The 17,146-nt window shown below is 54.3% G+C and overlaps 3 protein-coding genes; 1 reads left to right on the top strand and 2 right to left on the bottom strand.

Moving 5' to 3' along the window:
- Positions 1-11,179: 11,179 nt before the first annotated feature.
- CHC_T00002037001 (hypothetical protein) lies at positions 11,180-13,010 on the bottom strand. XM_005713000.1 is given in 2 exon segments: positions 11,180-12,794; positions 12,795-13,010. 1 exon segment carries the CDS (start codon positions 13,008-13,010, stop codon positions 12,795-12,797), a length of 216 nt encoding a protein of 71 aa, XP_005713057.1. The 3' UTR covers positions 11,180-12,794.
- A 756-nt stretch (positions 13,011-13,766) lies between these two features.
- On the top strand, positions 13,767-13,994 carry CHC_T00002038001 (hypothetical protein). Its single transcript, XM_005713001.1, has one exon. The coding sequence runs from the start codon at positions 13,767-13,769 to the stop codon at positions 13,992-13,994; it is 228 nt and encodes a 75-aa protein (XP_005713058.1).
- Positions 13,995-15,413: 1,419 nt separating this feature from the next.
- The window catches only part of CHC_T00002039001 (hypothetical protein), a 2,283-nt gene continuing 550 nt past the window's right edge, over positions 15,414-17,146 (bottom strand). The window contains 2 exon segments of the mRNA XM_005713002.1: positions 15,414-15,563; positions 15,564-17,146. The exon segment at positions 15,564-17,146 is cut by the window's right edge and continues 550 nt beyond it. Of these exon segments, the coding sequence (XP_005713059.1) occupies positions 15,564-17,146 (1,583 nt within the window). The 3' untranslated portion in view covers positions 15,414-15,563.

The raw sequence follows: 17,146 nt of genomic DNA on the forward strand, positions 1-17,146 counted from the left end.
TGACCTTGCCGTCAAGGTCAGGGAGGGGACGCAGTTCGCAGTAGAACGGCTGCTCAAGCACCGGGTCATGGAGGATGGAACTCCGGAGTTCCTCATCAAGTGGGCGGATTACGACACGCCCACCTGGACCGCGCGGACTCACGTCCCAGAAGAGCTCGTGTCTCGCTACGCGAAACGACTTCGAGCGCGCACCGGTAGGGACCTCACTTCGGACCTGAACGCGGACGTTCAGTCTTGAGGAAGGGGCCGTCAACCGTTCCGGTACGGCTAAACGCAACCGTTTCGTTACGGTTATATAAGTCTCTCGCAATTGGAAGACAAGGAACGTCAGGAAGGATAGGCCCACGGACGATCGCCGACAAACGCGAGGCATGTCAATACGTATTGACAAGCAAGGTCAGGGTTACGAACACCCATCCACAACCGCCGAAGGAGGATGCAGTACGAAGGACGCCACGGAGAGCAAGGCGCTTTGCTGGTCTCTGCGCGCATTGGGACTAGACTGTACGTACTGTCTGACGAAAATGGCAGGCGACGACGGTCTAGGAAGGAATGGTTCACGTAATAACCGAAGGGACGAAAGAGCAGACTCTGTTAGTGGCAAGAACGCAGACGAAGCCCTCACCGAGAGGACGCGCGCAATGGGCTCGAAGATGCGCGCCGGTACGCGAGAGTACGCGTAGGCGAGAGGTGGAGGGTTTGGACGAACGGCCGGGAGCACGGGCCCTATAGGGCTCGCTGCACTGCAGCGCCAGTCGCCACGGTACACTCAAAATAATGGGGGGCGTATGACAGCGCACCAATCACGGAGTGTGATTTAATTTTTGCTGAAATTATTTTGGCGGGAAAATTGGCCAAATTTTGAGGTTGTTTTTTTGGGGTGATTGGATCAAGGGCTCAGAGCTGTTGCTGTGCGCGCACGCGCGCGCACAGGTACTGCACGCCGCTCATACGCCTGACAGCAAGCACCGGCGCCGGTGTCAATCCGCCACCAACTGCGAAGAAAATAACGAAAAAAGAGGGAGCGCGAGCGACAGACGCCACTCACGTGCGCAAAGGTGCGCACGCGCCGCATGAGGGCCACGCAATACATGGCGGGCCGACCGGCCATGGCTGTTGTACTCGGCTCCTCGGACGGTGGCATGGGAGCAAGCACCGTACACGGACCCTTCCCTCACTCCCGGAGGGAAGACGGACCCGACAACAGCTGTTACCATCGAGGAGGACGTCCCCTCGAGAAGCGCGCACGCCACTCGGCTCCCTTGTAGTAGCCTTTCCTCCCGCAACCGCGTACTGCGCAGGCGACCCGAACGGCACGGTGCCGTCAAGCTGGCACCAAAGTGGTAAGGCGGCACGGACAGGAAGTCGACAAGGGGACCGGGCGTGAGTGGAGGAAGGGGTACGGCCCCCTTTCGGAAGCCCAAATACGGAGGGAGGGACGGCTCTCCCTACGCCCCGAGAAGGCGGACCCTAACCCCCGCCGACGACCAAGCCAGGCAACCACAGTTCCGGCAAGGAGGAGGGTGAGTACAAGGGCACTGCTCCTCGACGTCCCTGGCCCACACGGACGAGGCAGCATCCGTGCGCGCGGTAGCACGGCAGAAGGCGGTACGACCCGCTGTCCGTTTGGAGCATCAGCTCCGTCGCGTGACTTAGCCCGTGCCCCGGGGAACTGGCGTCCTGCGCCGTAGGGAGGACGCTCAGAGAAGGAGTCGAGCGCGAAGGAAGGAATTGAGGGGGGGCACCACCAGACGACCGGCGACGAGATCACGGACTCGAATCGCGTAGGGGAAAGCTCCAAGGCCAGCAAGGACGAGCCACACGGAGCAACCTGCTCCCTACTTCGAACGTGGATGCTACTTCGTATGGCGAACGGTCCGTCCGGCTCGTGGGTCCTGTAGGGCATCCGCGGAAGGAGGAGTGCAGTACCGGTCGGTCGTGACGAGCTCAGCGCTCCTCATGAACGGAGGATGCATGCCACGCGTCTCCCCGCCTACGCCGATTCTGCATGCACGGGGAAGGGCCCCCGTGGAGATGATACTTTCTCTTATCGTATACGCGCCCCGTATGCTGTCGTAGCGACCGGATGAGCAAGGAAGCAAAAAGGGGCCCTAAGTGGCTTTACGAAGATCGGAGTGATCAAGGGGGAAAGAGGCGCCGCACGAAGGAGGACAGCGCTGTATTAGCGGTTCGTACCGCCAGGAGGAGCCGCCGACCCCAGAACGTAAGTGCTCGGAGGACAGTAGCTAGGATGACGGGGCGTCTCCGTCGCCACCTCATCGCGAGGGGGCATCACCACCTCGACGTGACGAGGCCAAGGGTGCGGAGGAACTACGGGCGCAACCATCTCGCCGACTGGAGGGGGAACGTACCCCCTCCCCTCATAAGGGTCCGGAATCCTCGGACGCGGCACGGAACCGGACGAAGGGTGCGTGGCGGAGAGAGATCGGAGAGTGTCACGCTCACGGCGGTAGCGATCTCGCTCAGTAACCGCACGTTCCAAAGCGCCTTCCTGACGAAGGGAGGACTCCCGTAAGTCCCCCAGTTCACTCTGTAGCTGACGTAGCTGAGAAGAAAAGGCAGCGCGTTCATCCCCAAGGCGACACGCCTCTGCGCTACGAGCCAGGTACCAACCAGCCAGCGTACTGAGGAGGCTACCCACGCGCCAAGTTCGGTCGACCGAGTTCCCCAAGGCCAGCACAAGATCAGGGAAGGCCCTGATTTCGTCTCCCGTTAACGTGAAGTGCCGAATGGAGGCGCCGCCGGGGATGTTTAGAGGAGGGAGTGACGGAGTTGGAGACCCCACCGCGACGCCTTGACTCGCATCGAACGCGGGAGGGGCGCGGAAGGGATTCGCCCCCACATGTAGGGGGGTAGTCGGCTCTCCGTCTAAGTCCCTGTAACGTTTCCTGCGGGCTTCCCGCACCGCCGATCCAACTCCGGCGCCGCCGCGGTACGTCCCGCTGGCGGGTGGATTAGAGCGTGCCACGAAGGCGTCCGCACGACGGTCATATGCCAGAAACGTGCTGCGCAGGTTGGTCGTATAGTCCGTCCAGGGACGGTGGTTCCGTTCCGGCACGTCCAAGGAGCGGTGCATCAGGTCAAGGACGAAAGAGTAGGACCACGACACGTGCTGCGTACCGTGTTCAAGTGGATGCAACGCGACGTCAGGGAGCTCCGGAGCGACCCTACCAAGAAAAGACAGTACCGAACCGGGCTGTACGAAGACCCTCCCGTTGATGGAAACCTCGTTCATAAAAGCGTTTCCGACCGACCAAGCCCACTCTCGCTCCACGTTATAGAGGAGGACCTCGTGAGCGGGGTGGTGTCGGTCCGAGCAAGCATAGCCGAAATGCTTGAGGGCGTAGGGGAGTAAGACGTGTACTCCCAAGGAAGGAAAAGCCTCCCGTATCGACGTGGGTAATTCAGGGAAGTCGTCCGTCGACAACCCACGTTCGAATGATGCAGACCGCAAAACGCGGCCGTCCGCCTCGCTCGCTTGGCGATAAGCAGACCAATCGTGCGGGGCTAGGGCAATCGAATGGAGTCTCATTAAGGAACAGGCAGACTTCTGCAGTGTCGCACGCGTTCTCGAGTACGCATATGGCCGGGGGCTCACGTACAGTCCCGCCACCTCTGCAAGCACAAACCGTTGAGGACCCCGGGGGCCGGGGTGGAACATATACGTCGCCATGCGATCAACATACTCCGCCTCTTCTATACTGTATACGAATGTTCTGTCACTGGGGATTTCATCTGGTAGCTGATATGGGGCACCGGTCCCCTCGGCCAGCAAACGTCCCAAGGCAAGCGAGGCCTCTTCGGTCAGGCCCTCTGCGTATATGAGACGGATACGTAACAGGTCGGGACGTACCCGACCCTGCGAGAGGATCTCGCCGACGGTGATCCCTGATCGAGCGTAACGACGCCATGCGTACCTTAGACGACCAAAAGGAAGTGGCGTCGATCGCTCGAGGGGTACGCCCAACCACTGCGTCGTGGTTGCTGCGTCCTCCTGGGCTATACAACGGATATCCCGAGACGCCTCGGGCGGTGTCCCGGGGCGCCGACAGCTCCCATAAGCGCCATACGACCCCTCCGCGGGCTCGTACGCCGCGCTCCCCCGCCCCGACGACGGGGCCTCACCATTCCGCTCCACCCCCACGTTGGACTGCGCAGCGGCGACGGAAGCCACTGCAGGGGCGGCACCCAACTCCGTGGACAACGTAGTCTCACGGGACCGCCGCCCTTGCTGGAACGCCGGAAGGGAGGAGACCACGGGCGTAATCGACGCGTCTTGGAGCGGAGATGCCTCTTGCCTTGCCGTGGAACCTTGGGAACGGACCGGCCCTTCGACAGCTGATGTAACGATTGCGAAGCGAGACGGCTCACCGTGCAAGGGGTCTGTCCCCGCTAGGGCCCCAGTCGGCGGGGAACCTGCCATGACAACGAGAAGGGGGGAGCCGACGGGCCCGGTTGCGCGTACGATAATCAGAGAAAACAAACGCGAAGAGGGGATCAAGCAGAAATAGGGGTCAGCACGGGAGGTGGAGAAGAGAAGGGGACCGGCCAGCACGCGCATAGGCCACCGTCCGGGAAAAGAGGGGCGTGACGATGGAACGCGATCGCGAGAGGTACGCGGAGGGCTCGAGACGACTACAAGCTCGGACATTTCCGCTCCCCTCAAGCACATGTGGACGCGGACGTCCACGCTTGACGGGGGGGGGGTGGTGTAGTATAACTACGAAAGAATTAGATTAGAAATTGGATCCGGCTCTGTAAGGCACGAACCTTACAGACAGCCGGTACCACACGTGTACGGGGGCACGCGCCCCCACGTGTACTATACGTGTACGACACGTATACAGTCAGCCCCGTCGGCTGACAGTGCCGACTACAGTAGTGCCCCATAGTACAGTACGTACTGTACTAAGTTACGATAGACTAATTGTACATTAAATGACGGAGCGGACCGGCGGCGGCGAAGGGGACAAGCACGGACTTGTCCACGACCTACCGCCTAGGTCTGACTTCCAGCTTATCCTAAGGAAGCTTCCGTTAGCTACCTTAAGGCGAGACCGAGCGCGGGTAGAGGACGCGCGAGCACGCGAGCGAGCCTAGATCCACCTCCGCCCGTCAGCGCTGGAACGTAACCCAGCGCTGCTCCGGGGCGTCGAGGCGTAGATCGGCCCGCGCGTGTGCGCGTCCTCCCCCCCGATCCCGCTCTACCACGCTACCCGGGCCCGTGCTCCGGTTTCGTTAGCTGGTCCGACTTCCCCCGTCTTCTCGTACGTACGGGTCTTCCAGGACTAAGCATACACCCCTATCCGTTTAGGGGTGTTTATGCTACAGAATTGAGTGGGTCCACGCGTGCAGTGTGGGCTAGAAGGGTTGCCCGGCCTCGGTCGTAATTTCTCGGTTGGTGAAGCAGCGCAGCGCACGGCGAGAGGCACTTCCCACCTTGGGGCTCCACGGTTAGACGTCTGTTTTTGCATCTTTTGACCTCTTTATTGTGCTATTTGCTCGCGCCTCTCACGCGCAGCATTTCTTTTCTCCATTAATACTTTGGATGCTTCCCGCATCTTGAACACCTCACGTGTTTTACATAAGCAAGTTTTGCAGTGACCTTGCTTCTCGAACATATTCCAAATACTTTTGTTTTCAGTTTTCCTTTTCGGTGATGCACAGAAGCGTCCTTAATTTCTGCAGTGTTCGGTAGTCCACGGGTTTGGTTAATATGTCCGCGAGCTGCGCAGTAGTAGGGACATGGTATAGCGAGATGATTTTCTTGAAGACGAGGTTCTTAGTGTGGTGATACTTCACATTGATGTGTTTGTTGCGCGAAGAAATTTGTTCCACGGAAGCCATGGATATGGCTGCAGTGTTGTCGGACATTACTCTCGTAGCTCTAAGTTGAGGTGTCTTTCCCAGAAGTTCACTCAGCTCCGAAATCATTTGGCGTGTCCATGTAACTTCCTTTCCGCAATGCGACATTGCAATATATTCAGCCTCAGCGGAGGAAAGGGCAACAACGGTTTGTTTTTGACTTTTCCAAACCACAGGTGCACAATTAAGTGTAATAACTACTCCAGATGTGGAGTGCCTTGTGTCTCTGCATCCCGCCCAGTCGGCATCTACGAAGGCAACAAGTGAATCATCATCAAAACGATTTCCTCTAGAATACAATATCCCAAAGTTTCTTGTTCCGCAAATGTACCTTAGTACCCTGCGAAGTAAAATGTAGTGCCTTTCAGTTGGGTCATGTACATGACGAGCGAGAGCGCATACGGCAAACGAGATATCGGGACGAGTACACACGGCAAGATATAATAGTTCACCTATTGTGGAACGATATCTTGTATGTTCCGCGGACGAAAGGCGCCTATCCGATGTATGTGCTTTCCTGAGATCTGCATTGGTCGGAAGTGGGGTCCAGACCCCGTTCGCATGCTCTAGTCCATGTCTGGTTAATAGACCAGCTGTGTATCGCGTTTGCGAGATGATTATTCCATGAGGCTTCTGAGAAATTTCCCATCCAATGAACGACTGTAGGGAGCCGAAGAACTTGACGTCAAAAGTTGCTTTTAGGTTACGTTTCAGAGTATCCAAGAGCTTCATTGAGTTGGTTGCAAACTTCATATCGTCTACGACAACCACGACAACAATAAATTCATTTTCTTCTTGTAAGTAGAAAACGCGGGGGTCAGCAGCAGATTGCCTGAATCCCCACCTCAGGAACATTTGAGCTACCATCGATCCCCAAATACGGCCGGCTTGTTTTAAACCGTACATAGATTTTTGAAGAACACATACATGGTTTGGCATTGCTTCTTTTCCAGAGGAATCTGTAGGTTGTTCCATTATAACTTCAAAGTCAATGTCGCCATATAGATATGCGTTCGCCACATCCCCTCCTTCGAGGAGAAGGTCACAAGCGGAGGCAAAAGCAAAAATAATACGAATTGCGTCATGTGATGCAACAGGAGCATATAGAGAATCCGGATCGTACTCGAAACGAGGATCTTGTAGGTCCCCGCGAACGACGCAACGTGCCTTATGAAGAAAATCGACACCATCTTTGTCGATAGGCTTTAAGCGAAATACCCACGTGTAGGGCAATGGTTGATGTTGCGATGTGCGCAATATGTAGCGCCACGTCCGCCTTTTTATCAAAGCAGTGTACTCCCTGTCAATGGTCTGGCACCATAATGGACAAGTGACGGCTTCTGAGAATGAGCGCGGGACTTCAGAATTTGACAGTCTGGACTTGCGGCCAAAGTGAGATGATGAGATAAAAAGTGGTTCACGAAAAACGACGAAGGCTTGGATAAGTATATCTTCAGCAATTCCATCATCTCCATTTTGACTTTCCAATTCACTCTGTCGTGCAATACCGTCCAGGAGAGAATGAACCCCGGGTAGCCTGTCTGTGGTGTATTGGCGGAAATCCCTGGTTCGCGTGATGATGACGCGATTCACTTCGGGAACAAAAATCCGGTATAGGCTTTCTTCGCTTTGAAGACCCACGAAGTGGCCATGATGTGCTCTTGCACTTAACTTTCTGTCCGATGATGTCGGTGATTTGTAGATAAATGCAAAACCAGGTTGTCCAAAAGGAGGTAGGCTGCCGTAATCGATTCGTGTCCTCGAATCCCATATGAGAATGGGGAGTTTTCCTTGGATTCTCTCAGATGGTAACCTGTTTCTGAGCCAGTTACCGTGAGACATTGCTTCTGCCCAGAGGGATTTGGGTAACTTTGAATCAATAAGCAGAACACGAGAACGCATTCCAAGCTCTTGCATGAATCTTTCCGCAAGACCATTGCTCTGCGGTGCATATGGAGGGCTATACTCTAGCCTTATTCCATTATGCCTGCAGTATATCTTGAGTTCGTTAGAGACGTTCTCACCAGCTCCATCTAGTCTAGCATTAATGAGACGGTATCCGGACGCATTTTCGGCACGAGCTTTGTACTCCATGAGGCGTTGTGTTACTTCAGACTTTTCAGAAAGAAAATAAACATTTGACTTTGCCGTGAAGTCGTCAACTATGCCGAGAGCATAACTACGACCTCCAATTGATGTGGGATTAATTGGGCCAAGAACATCAAGATGGGCTAATTCCAGCGGAAAAGACACTGACCTTAGACTAGGTAGAATCGTTGCTCGTTTTGCTTTTCCCAGCGAGCACGGAACACAGAGTATGTGATCCAATGTACCTCGCGGAAAAGTTGGGACGCTTGGAAATTGTTCAGAAAGTTGGAGATATCGAGCGGAGTTTGGATGTCCCAATTTTGAATGCCATTCTAGCGCATGGTTGGGAAGAGAATAGTCAACACGGGACGAAGATGCAATTTTTGCATGACATAATGTGCAAGACGAAAGAGGAAGCGTTGAACTCGCACCTTGAGGTGCGGTGGTTTGAGAGGCTGTATTTTGATTTTGGATTCTCATCTTGTATAGTCCCTCACTTGCCTTCACGTAGAAAATGGTTCTGTTTGTAGAGCGGGTCGTAAGAAAACATGTGCTGTAGTTGTTAACAGCAGGTGGATCCCGAGTAAACAAGACGTTAAAATTGTCAGACAGTTGTCCGACTGATAGCATGTTGGCAGAGAATTTTGGAGTGTGGAATGCGTCGATGTACATCCCTCCGTTGAGAGGAATATAACAGTTCCCTTTCCTACGATAATGGAGACTCCTGACGCAGATAGCACATCCTCAACAGCAACCTTTTCATAAACTATGAAAGAAGCTCTTGAATGAAAAAAGTGGTGCGAACCGCCTGAATCAATTAGGGCATCCGCTGACTTTTCCTCATTGCAGACTGCTACTGAGCTGCGAAATTTCATACCAGCCATGAAACCGAATGAACGATCACGGTTAGATGGATTTGAAAGAGGCGGTAGCGGAGATATTGAGTTGTTCGACGCATATTGAGTGGATAAATGGTTGCCACGACTTGCATTTTCGACACCGTTGTGAGGACCAGATGGTGTGGTTTGGTGTTGTGCCTGTGCCCATGGTGTTTGCGGAGTAGGGTGAAAATTGAAATTACGGTACCCTCTTGTGTCTCTGTAACCTCCCCGGTTACGCAAATTTCCACGACCTCTTCGAGTACGATAGCGTCCTTGTCCTCGAAAGAATGAACCCCTTTTCGAGAAGGGTTGGTAACCGACTTGTTTGTGCCAGCAGTCAGAAGCGTAATGCCCAAGCTTGCCGCACACATAGCAAGGACCCTTTTTTTTCTTTCCAATACCTCCTTGTGGAGATATGAGTTGCGTTCCTGAATTGACCGCCGAAGCAGCTGTGGGATTAGAAGTCCCTCTTGGCAAGTTTCGCTTGCGCCTCAAGATTTCTCCTTCCACTGCAACAAGAAGCTTGTCGAAAGACATACCAACAGAGTTTGTGACCATTGCGAAGGGCTCGAACGACTCGGGTAGAGTTCTTATTAGCTTTGAGGCCTTGTCATCAACCCTTTTATCGTAGGACTCCAATTTCCCGATTATATCATTGAACTTCTCGAGATGGCGTTCCCAACTCTCACCATCCTTGAATGAAAGGTTTTCCAGTTCATGTTGCAAATTGATGATGAGTTGTGCATTGGAGGTAGTATGCAATTTTGCTAAAGAATCCCAAAGTTCTTTTGCAGTCTTGTTATCGTCATCGATGAGTTCGGCAAGCTGAGCAAGAGGTCCTGTTCCCAGACTTAACACAATCGCACTCTTCGCCTTCACCATGGCCTCGAGCCATTTCTTCCTCGTGGCAGTAGATGCATCCTCGGCAACTTCTGAAAACCCTAGCAGTTCAATGTCGTTGCGCCGAATAAAGGCATACAAACGGCGACGCCAGTGTAGATAGTCTTTTGCGCTGTTAAGCTTCGGAAGCTTCGTAACTGAGTCGTGATCTGTTCCGGAAGACATATTAACGGTCGACTCACTAAATGTTTTAATTGTTGAGAAAAACGCTTTTGCTCATGCGATGCTACCATAACAAAATATGGTCCTCTCTTGACCTCTTCCGTTTAATGTTTCAATCTCATTACTGAACTAAGTATCCTTCTTTGCTGGGGCCTCTCGCCCCTAGGCCAGGTTGTCTATAGCCTCGGAGGTGCCTCGCGCACCTCCCAAGAATCCAGGTACATAGCTCAGGCTCAGGTGATCATTGTTGTCGCCGCGCATTACAGCTATGTCATTGTCAGCTTTGAGTGTCACACCTCTCTCCGCCCCCGTTGTACATGTCACAGTCAACCTGTAGGTTGCTGCAATCAAGGCTGCAATCAACTTACAGTAGGTTGCTGCAGTCAAACTACAATGTATCAAATTTCTGATGCCGTATTTTTAGATTGTGAAAACTACCCTTCGAAGGGTACTGTGCAGCATCTCGTTTCTGTCGATGTGGCCATGGTTGAGGTATGATAAGGGAAGGATACTAAGGATACTGAACTACGGTTGGCACCTCGGTGCTCTATTAAGTCGGCGGCGACGGCCGCTCTGTGACCTCGCGCCCTCCCGGGTTATCGGAATATAGCAAAGTCTAAGAGTCGTTCTCTACTTTGCTCGCCCCTCGGCGTGCGGCCGAGGCTCCGGCGCTGGCGGCCCCTGCCGCCACAGAAGCGGCAGGGCCTAATGGGTGTGACGAAGGAGGGCGGTGTCGGACAAAACTAATGACCACTACGTGGTCTCGGCGTTAGCCGGGATCTACAAGGGTGAGCGCGGTCTGGTAGCCCGAGTAAACTTCATCTTTCTCTAACTCTCTTTGTTTGTCTCGGGACCAGATTGACATGATGTCTGAAATCCGTCCCCAAATTTAGCCGATTAAGGCTAAGTCATGATTAGTGAAGTTCCACAGTAATGCGGGTTACCGTGGCTGCTAAACGTCCCCTAGGTTCCTTAAGCACGAGGCCCCGGATGTAGAAATACTGAAAAATCAGGCTGGAAAATACAGTAGTTGGAAAAAAACGGTGGCACCGACGAACGGTGTTTTACTCATCCAGGTCTTCCGACGAACGGAAGCTTCTGACCTTGATGTGTTATGTGTATCTGCCTTTTTCGCTGGGCTCTTCATTCTTCTCGCTAGTCGAGTCAGAAGCCTACCCTTTTATACTACCCAACCCAGTTCGCTCACATAAACCAAATTGCGAGGAACTACAATACGACCATAAAAGATCGTTATACTCTCATACAAACAATAGTAAATCATCAATAGGAAGTGAAAGTTCAGTCCTACATAGCAAGTCATCATTACGAAGAAGAATACACCCGGTCCCACACCATTCGTTTCATAGGACAATACTCACACTCACACCTGAGCCCTTCGTCTACCTTCGGATGATCCAGGTTGTTGCGCTTGACAGTAATCACTAACCATATCCGTTTCTAAGTCTAGATATTAACCAGCCTTCTGCTTGTGCACCGCCCCTCCGTGATTCTCTTCTCACATTGAGTGGCACACCAGTTTGCGGAGGCTCTAGTCAGTTTGGCCAGTTCCGACGTTCTGTACCTTACCTCGTGCGCCAGGATTGCACATCCACCAAGTCCCGCAGCGCAGTCCTCGCCTTTGGTCAGACACTTGATGCACGCGAAGTGGCAACCGCAGGTCAGAGCTCCGGGGGTCTTCTTGGCCACAACGATAATATCTTTCGTCTTGACAGCCATCTCTCTCTCAGTGGTACACGTCCTGCACGCGTTCCTAACATCCTTCACAAATTCATAAGACTTGTCTCTCAAAGTACTTACGATGCACGTGGATGGCAGCGCCATACGCCTATCGGCAACTGAGCCACTCATCGGGTAGTCCCGTGCCCAAATTCGCAATGACGCAGGGCTACAGACTGTATTTGCGCTGACCCTTGTGAAGAGGAGGTACGCCACCATCAACAGAGTAGCTTTGATAGGCAAACTCCGCTGTACAGCAGTCACACGCGGCGACGTTGAGGCCTTCATGGTTTAGTAATCTTGTTCTTGACTTTAAAATGAAAATTGAATAGACTCTTAGACGTTGTTCAAAATTCCGACAACCCGGGAGGGCGCGAGGTCACAGAGCTGCCGTCGCGCCGACTTAAATAGAATCCGGTTTGCGTAAATAAAGAATCCGGTTTGCGTAAGCTCACTAAGTGAGCTTACGCAAACCGGATTCTGCAGATTTCTGCAAACAATTCTGCAAAAAACCTTACACTGAAATTGCATATACAGAATTCTGCAATCAAGTCGTGACAAAAATTGCCGAAATGTGAGTTTTAGTGAAGAGAATTTCAGCATGGTTGTGAGAAATGATAGGGACAGGTGTCGTGTAATTGGCGGTAGTTTGATAGGATACATGCATGATACACAGCAATACAAGGTTACCAATTCGTTGCCGCCACCGCTTGTGTCACCCTTACCCTCCTCGCCTTGTCCGACTTAACAACCCCTACCAGTTCCTTGAGCGCCTCCATCGGATTCCGCTCTCCGCCAAACACAACCTTCCCTCCCACCTTCCCCGCCTCCAGTATCTCTGCCGTCTCCCTAGCCGCCTCCACCCTCAATTCTGTCCTCACGTGCGACAACCCGGCGTTCAACGTCGCCGCCATTAACCTTGCAAACGGCCTCACCTTCCTCATCTCCCTACGCATCTCACACTCGTCTCCCTCCCGGCCTTCCTCACGCCGGTCGCCTCATCGCACAGCGCGTCCAACCGACGCGAACTGCACGCGGGCCATGGCCCAACGGGAGGCCGTGTGGAGCGACGAGCTCGCCCGACCCGCTCGCGCACACTCTCCCCACGGGAGAGTCGCGTGGTGCAGGCGCAGACCAGTTTCAACAGCTCAGGACGTGTCTCGCAGACTTTGCGCAGGAGTCGCACGACAGGCTCACAGCGCACGAACGGCGCGCCCAGGAGCTGCTTCGTCGCATCGGCGAGGCGGAAAACGGCGCGCCCATGTGAGAGACGCGCTGGAAGTGGGGAGATAGCGCCTTGTAGAACTCGACGCTAGCGAGCTGTTGCGTCGCGCTTGCGGTAGAGTCGGGTGCCATTGTGTAAATTGTACCCTGCCTGACAGCGCCGTTGATTTTCTGCACGGTGAGACGGCGAGGGAGACGGCGGGAGGGGCTGCCGCAAATGGCGGGCGGGACGAAGCGGAAGCGCGGAGTCGGCGAGGGACAGTGCTACACGAGCGCGATGGCGTTACCAGCACCTGAAAGCGCGGTCTGACACGGGCGCAAAGGTGGCAAGCGGGAGCGAACCGTTCGGGGAGTTGAGCGTCTGGTCGCGAGCGGGAGGCACTTCGTGATGGAGGTCTAGATTAGCGGGGAATGCTACGACGCGGGCTGCTGCGGTTACCCGCGAGAGGGAGGGAGGAAGCGGGCGGTGGCGTGGGGGAGCCGCCCGCAACCTGAAACGCACACAAACTCTCCGCAAACATGTAATCTTGATAGTCCTTGATACAGTAGCATGTGCCATTTTCATTGCCAAATTAAGAGTTGCTGTGGTGTGACAGAATGCGGAGTCGTGTAGATCGTCTGCAAACAGAATTGCAGAACGCGACTTGCGAAGGGACTTTTTAACGTCTCACCAAAGCTGTGCGATGGTCCTTTTGCCTCCCCCGCCCCATCGTGCAATCGACGGCTACCTCGATCGCCGTCGTTGCGACGATGGTACCACTCTACAGTGTCTAGTTGTACTGCATGCCCTTTTCGACTAATACTCCCATGTTTGAAAGTCTACGTTTGGCGTAAACGTTTTAGAAAAGTGTTCACAAATTTTTCAGAAATGGGTTTCGGCAATTGATGATGCAGAATTTCTGCATTTGTATTGCTGAAATTCTCGTTTGCGTAAGCTCTGTCATAGAGCACCGGGGTGCCAACCGTAGTTCAGTATCCTTAGTATCCTTCCCTTATCATACCTCAACCATCGCCACATCGACAGTTTCTCAATTTGACCTCATCAACTGCACCGATCTGGGTATCCGCCTCGCTCTTCCCAAAAAGCTGCCACAAAAGTCTTCTCAGATCGATTAGCTGACTTATTCGATTTTCAGGTCAGGCCAGGCAGTAGCGATGTGAAACAACTTCCCACTCGCACATGTTCACTTGACTCTGTACACGTGGATATAGTTCACGCTTCTCCCCAGTTGGAAAGATCACAAAGCCCATGGCCCGCCCCGGAAGGGCAAGAATGGTCGTTTCCATCGACTCACCCACAACTGCCCGCCCGCCCATCGTCCCACCACACGAATCAATGACGCCATATCCTTGCCGACGTCATCAGCTCCAAGTGGGCGCACGCCATAGGCCCCTTGCAATTTTCAAAAAACGCAAACCCTCCAACCTGGTGGCATCCACGTCAGCGTTCTGGTGCCCCTGCCACAGTACCGGTCCGGTCCGGTCCGGTCTGGACCGGACCGGCTCCGGACCGGACCACGCCCGCGGCCCGAGTCTGTTATTTCCGTGGAATTAGTTCTGGCTATTGACTGACGCCATCATCGTTGTCCGTGCCATCGTGAGGCACATCAGGTCGTGGGCCCGATGCGCCCCCCGTCCTGTGGCCGCCGACGAGGGGTGCATGCGTGGCCGTCGCGTCCGGCACACGCATGCACGACGTGTGCACACCACCGCCCGCCAAACCTATCAACGTCCAGCGCGGCTTCCAAACACCGCCACCCTAAGATCAACTTTTTTTTGCCCTCTCTGAAACCCAAACGCACGTGGAAGACAAGGAACATTCCCGCCCTGCTCGTCATTCCCGCCCTGCTCGTCATCCCCGCAGAATCGGACAGAGGCTGTCTCCTGCCCGCTGAGCTTGGTTGCCTTTTTTGTACAGTATTACAGTCGGCACGACAACTTATGGCCTAATGCCGCAACGCATGAAGCATTGGTGCTGGTAGACTTAACAAGTGACGAGTAGGACAGAGTCCTGTTTCATCAATCTTAATAGCAGAGTGCTGCACTGTACGCAGTGTAAAGGCTATCTTCTTTGTGGCACAGATTGACGCATTATTCTATCGCCACGACGCTCCGAAAGGGTCGTTGACCCGTTTTGCAGCAGTCCTCATATTGTCACTGCTGGTGTAGATGCCGCGGTGACCGAGGAAGCCAAGATACGTGCAATGAGGTCGCGCCAGCAGCAATTGCGAGCAGTGCTCCGTCTAAGTCATCTAGTTCACGGGGATGATTCCTGCCTCACTGTTTATTCTTCCATGCTTGCCAAGCATAAACAACAGCGATCGTCCCACGCTCCGTGCCAGGTGCACTACTCCAGTGTATTGTTCCCCTCCCCCGTGGTCAAGTCCTGACCAAACAGCGTAACAAAACTTCGTGTTCGTCGAAATTGCATCGCAATCGCACAGGAAGAAGACAAACTAATGGAGGCTCTTCCGCTCACGTCCACAGAATGCATCGGCTCAGCACTGAATACGCAATAAAACAAAGGCCAGACAATTTAAAAGGGTTTCGCAACGAGTTGCATATATGCTTTACTTAATGCGCTACTGTGCATCTGACAGTCAAACCCACACGTTCCCAGTCTTATTTTCTAGTTAGCAACACAGTTGCTCAGAGCGAATGTCTTTCAAGTCACGCTCAGGCCACCTATGGATATGATTCACGGCCTGCTTCTGCAGCTCCGGCGGGGCCACTGCGCTTGCGGACGACCTCTTCCAGATGCACGAGATGCTTACGAAGTTCCGAGTGCTGCACCTGCATGGCGCTGAGATCATTCGCAAGCTTCACTCGCTGCTTCTCGGCATTTACAAGTTGCTCTTCGAGAAGCTTGACATATTCTCTGCGTCTCACCCTTGATACTGCTGCGCTCTCACGATTTAACGCCAGCCGTCGGAGGTACCTTTTCTTCCTGAGATCCTCTGTGGAGAGCTTGGAGTCTTCGTCAGTCGTCTTCTCTGGTTTTTCCTCCTCGATGGGCCCCGGCCTCTTCCTCTTGCGGTTTTTGGCGAATGTCTCCGCCTTCATCCGAGCGCGAACCTGTGCTTCATGCACAGCTGAGGAGACAACACCAGACCCTAGAACCGAGCGATGGCCAGTGCTAGGCATGACAGGAGGTGAGTCCTTCTTCTCCGACTCCTGCTCAGCCATACCCCCTGGTCTGGGGAGGGGCGCAATCATGGGCTCTACCCGCGGAGTCTGTGGGGCTGGCTGAGGTGCCTGCGGATGCTGATTCGGGGGCAAAACTGAATAGCCGCCGTAGCTTTGTTGCTGTGGGGCCGAGACGTGCTGGAGCGGCTGAGACATGTGTTGCTGTTGTTGTGGAGCGGTAGTGTATGACATCTGCTGTTGTGGGATGATTGGATGATGCTGCTGAGGTTGAGACATGTGTGACATTTGCTGGACCGGCATGAGCGGGGGCGGGTGCGGCGCGCCCTGACGAGCGTAGTGGGTGGGGTATGCCATTGAAGAAGGTTGAGGAGTGGGGTTCTTCTGCTCGACCTGTGAGCGAGACGTGTGAACCGCGGATGGTGACGCGGATGGCGGTTGCGGCGGGCGAAGTGAAGGTCGCTGCTGCGGCGGGGGAGTCGGGTTCGGTGGTCGCTTGATGCCCGGCGGGTTCGGGGAGTGTGTCTTGACAGAAGAGAAAGGGTAGGCGGGGACGTTGAAGAGGTCGGAGAGCGACGTGGATGTGTGGGGCGGGTTGTCGACGACGCCTGCAATCTCACCAGAGACTCCCGGAGAGACGAGCGGAGGAAACGGTGGAGTGAGGCCGGTGCTGATGGCCGGGGTGCTTGAACGGAAAGTACTGTTTGCAGAAGCTGAAGCTGAGGCAGATAGAGGATTTTTCCACTCTGCCTGGACGGGCAACGGGTCAAGGGTTTGAAACTTGAGAGGAGATGGTGTTGGGACCCAGTTTGGCTGTCCGGGCATGCCGATGGAGGTATCAAGGCCGACTGACATTTTCTGGTCCATCGGAGGAGGGAGACGGGAGTGGCGCGGTGATGAGGAGATGATGTTTATAGTGATGAGATGAGTAGGTAGTGGTGCTGTTGACGAGCGGGCGGTAGGCAAGGATGATACACGTCGTGGCGGGGCGTTAAGCTTGTGACGAAGAGCGAAGGGGAGCGCGGCAGCAAAAGGGAGGTGTGGACGAGAGACCGGGATGGTGACCGTGCGGGCAAGATGGGGCGCGTGCCAGCGATGCAGGCGGGGTGACGGGGGGCGGGCGG

Source organism: Chondrus crispus, genomic scaffold (assembly GCF_000350225.1).
Source record: "Chondrus crispus Stackhouse genomic scaffold, scaffold_122, whole genome shotgun sequence".
NCBI lineage: Eukaryota > Rhodophyta > Florideophyceae > Gigartinales > Gigartinaceae > Chondrus > Chondrus crispus.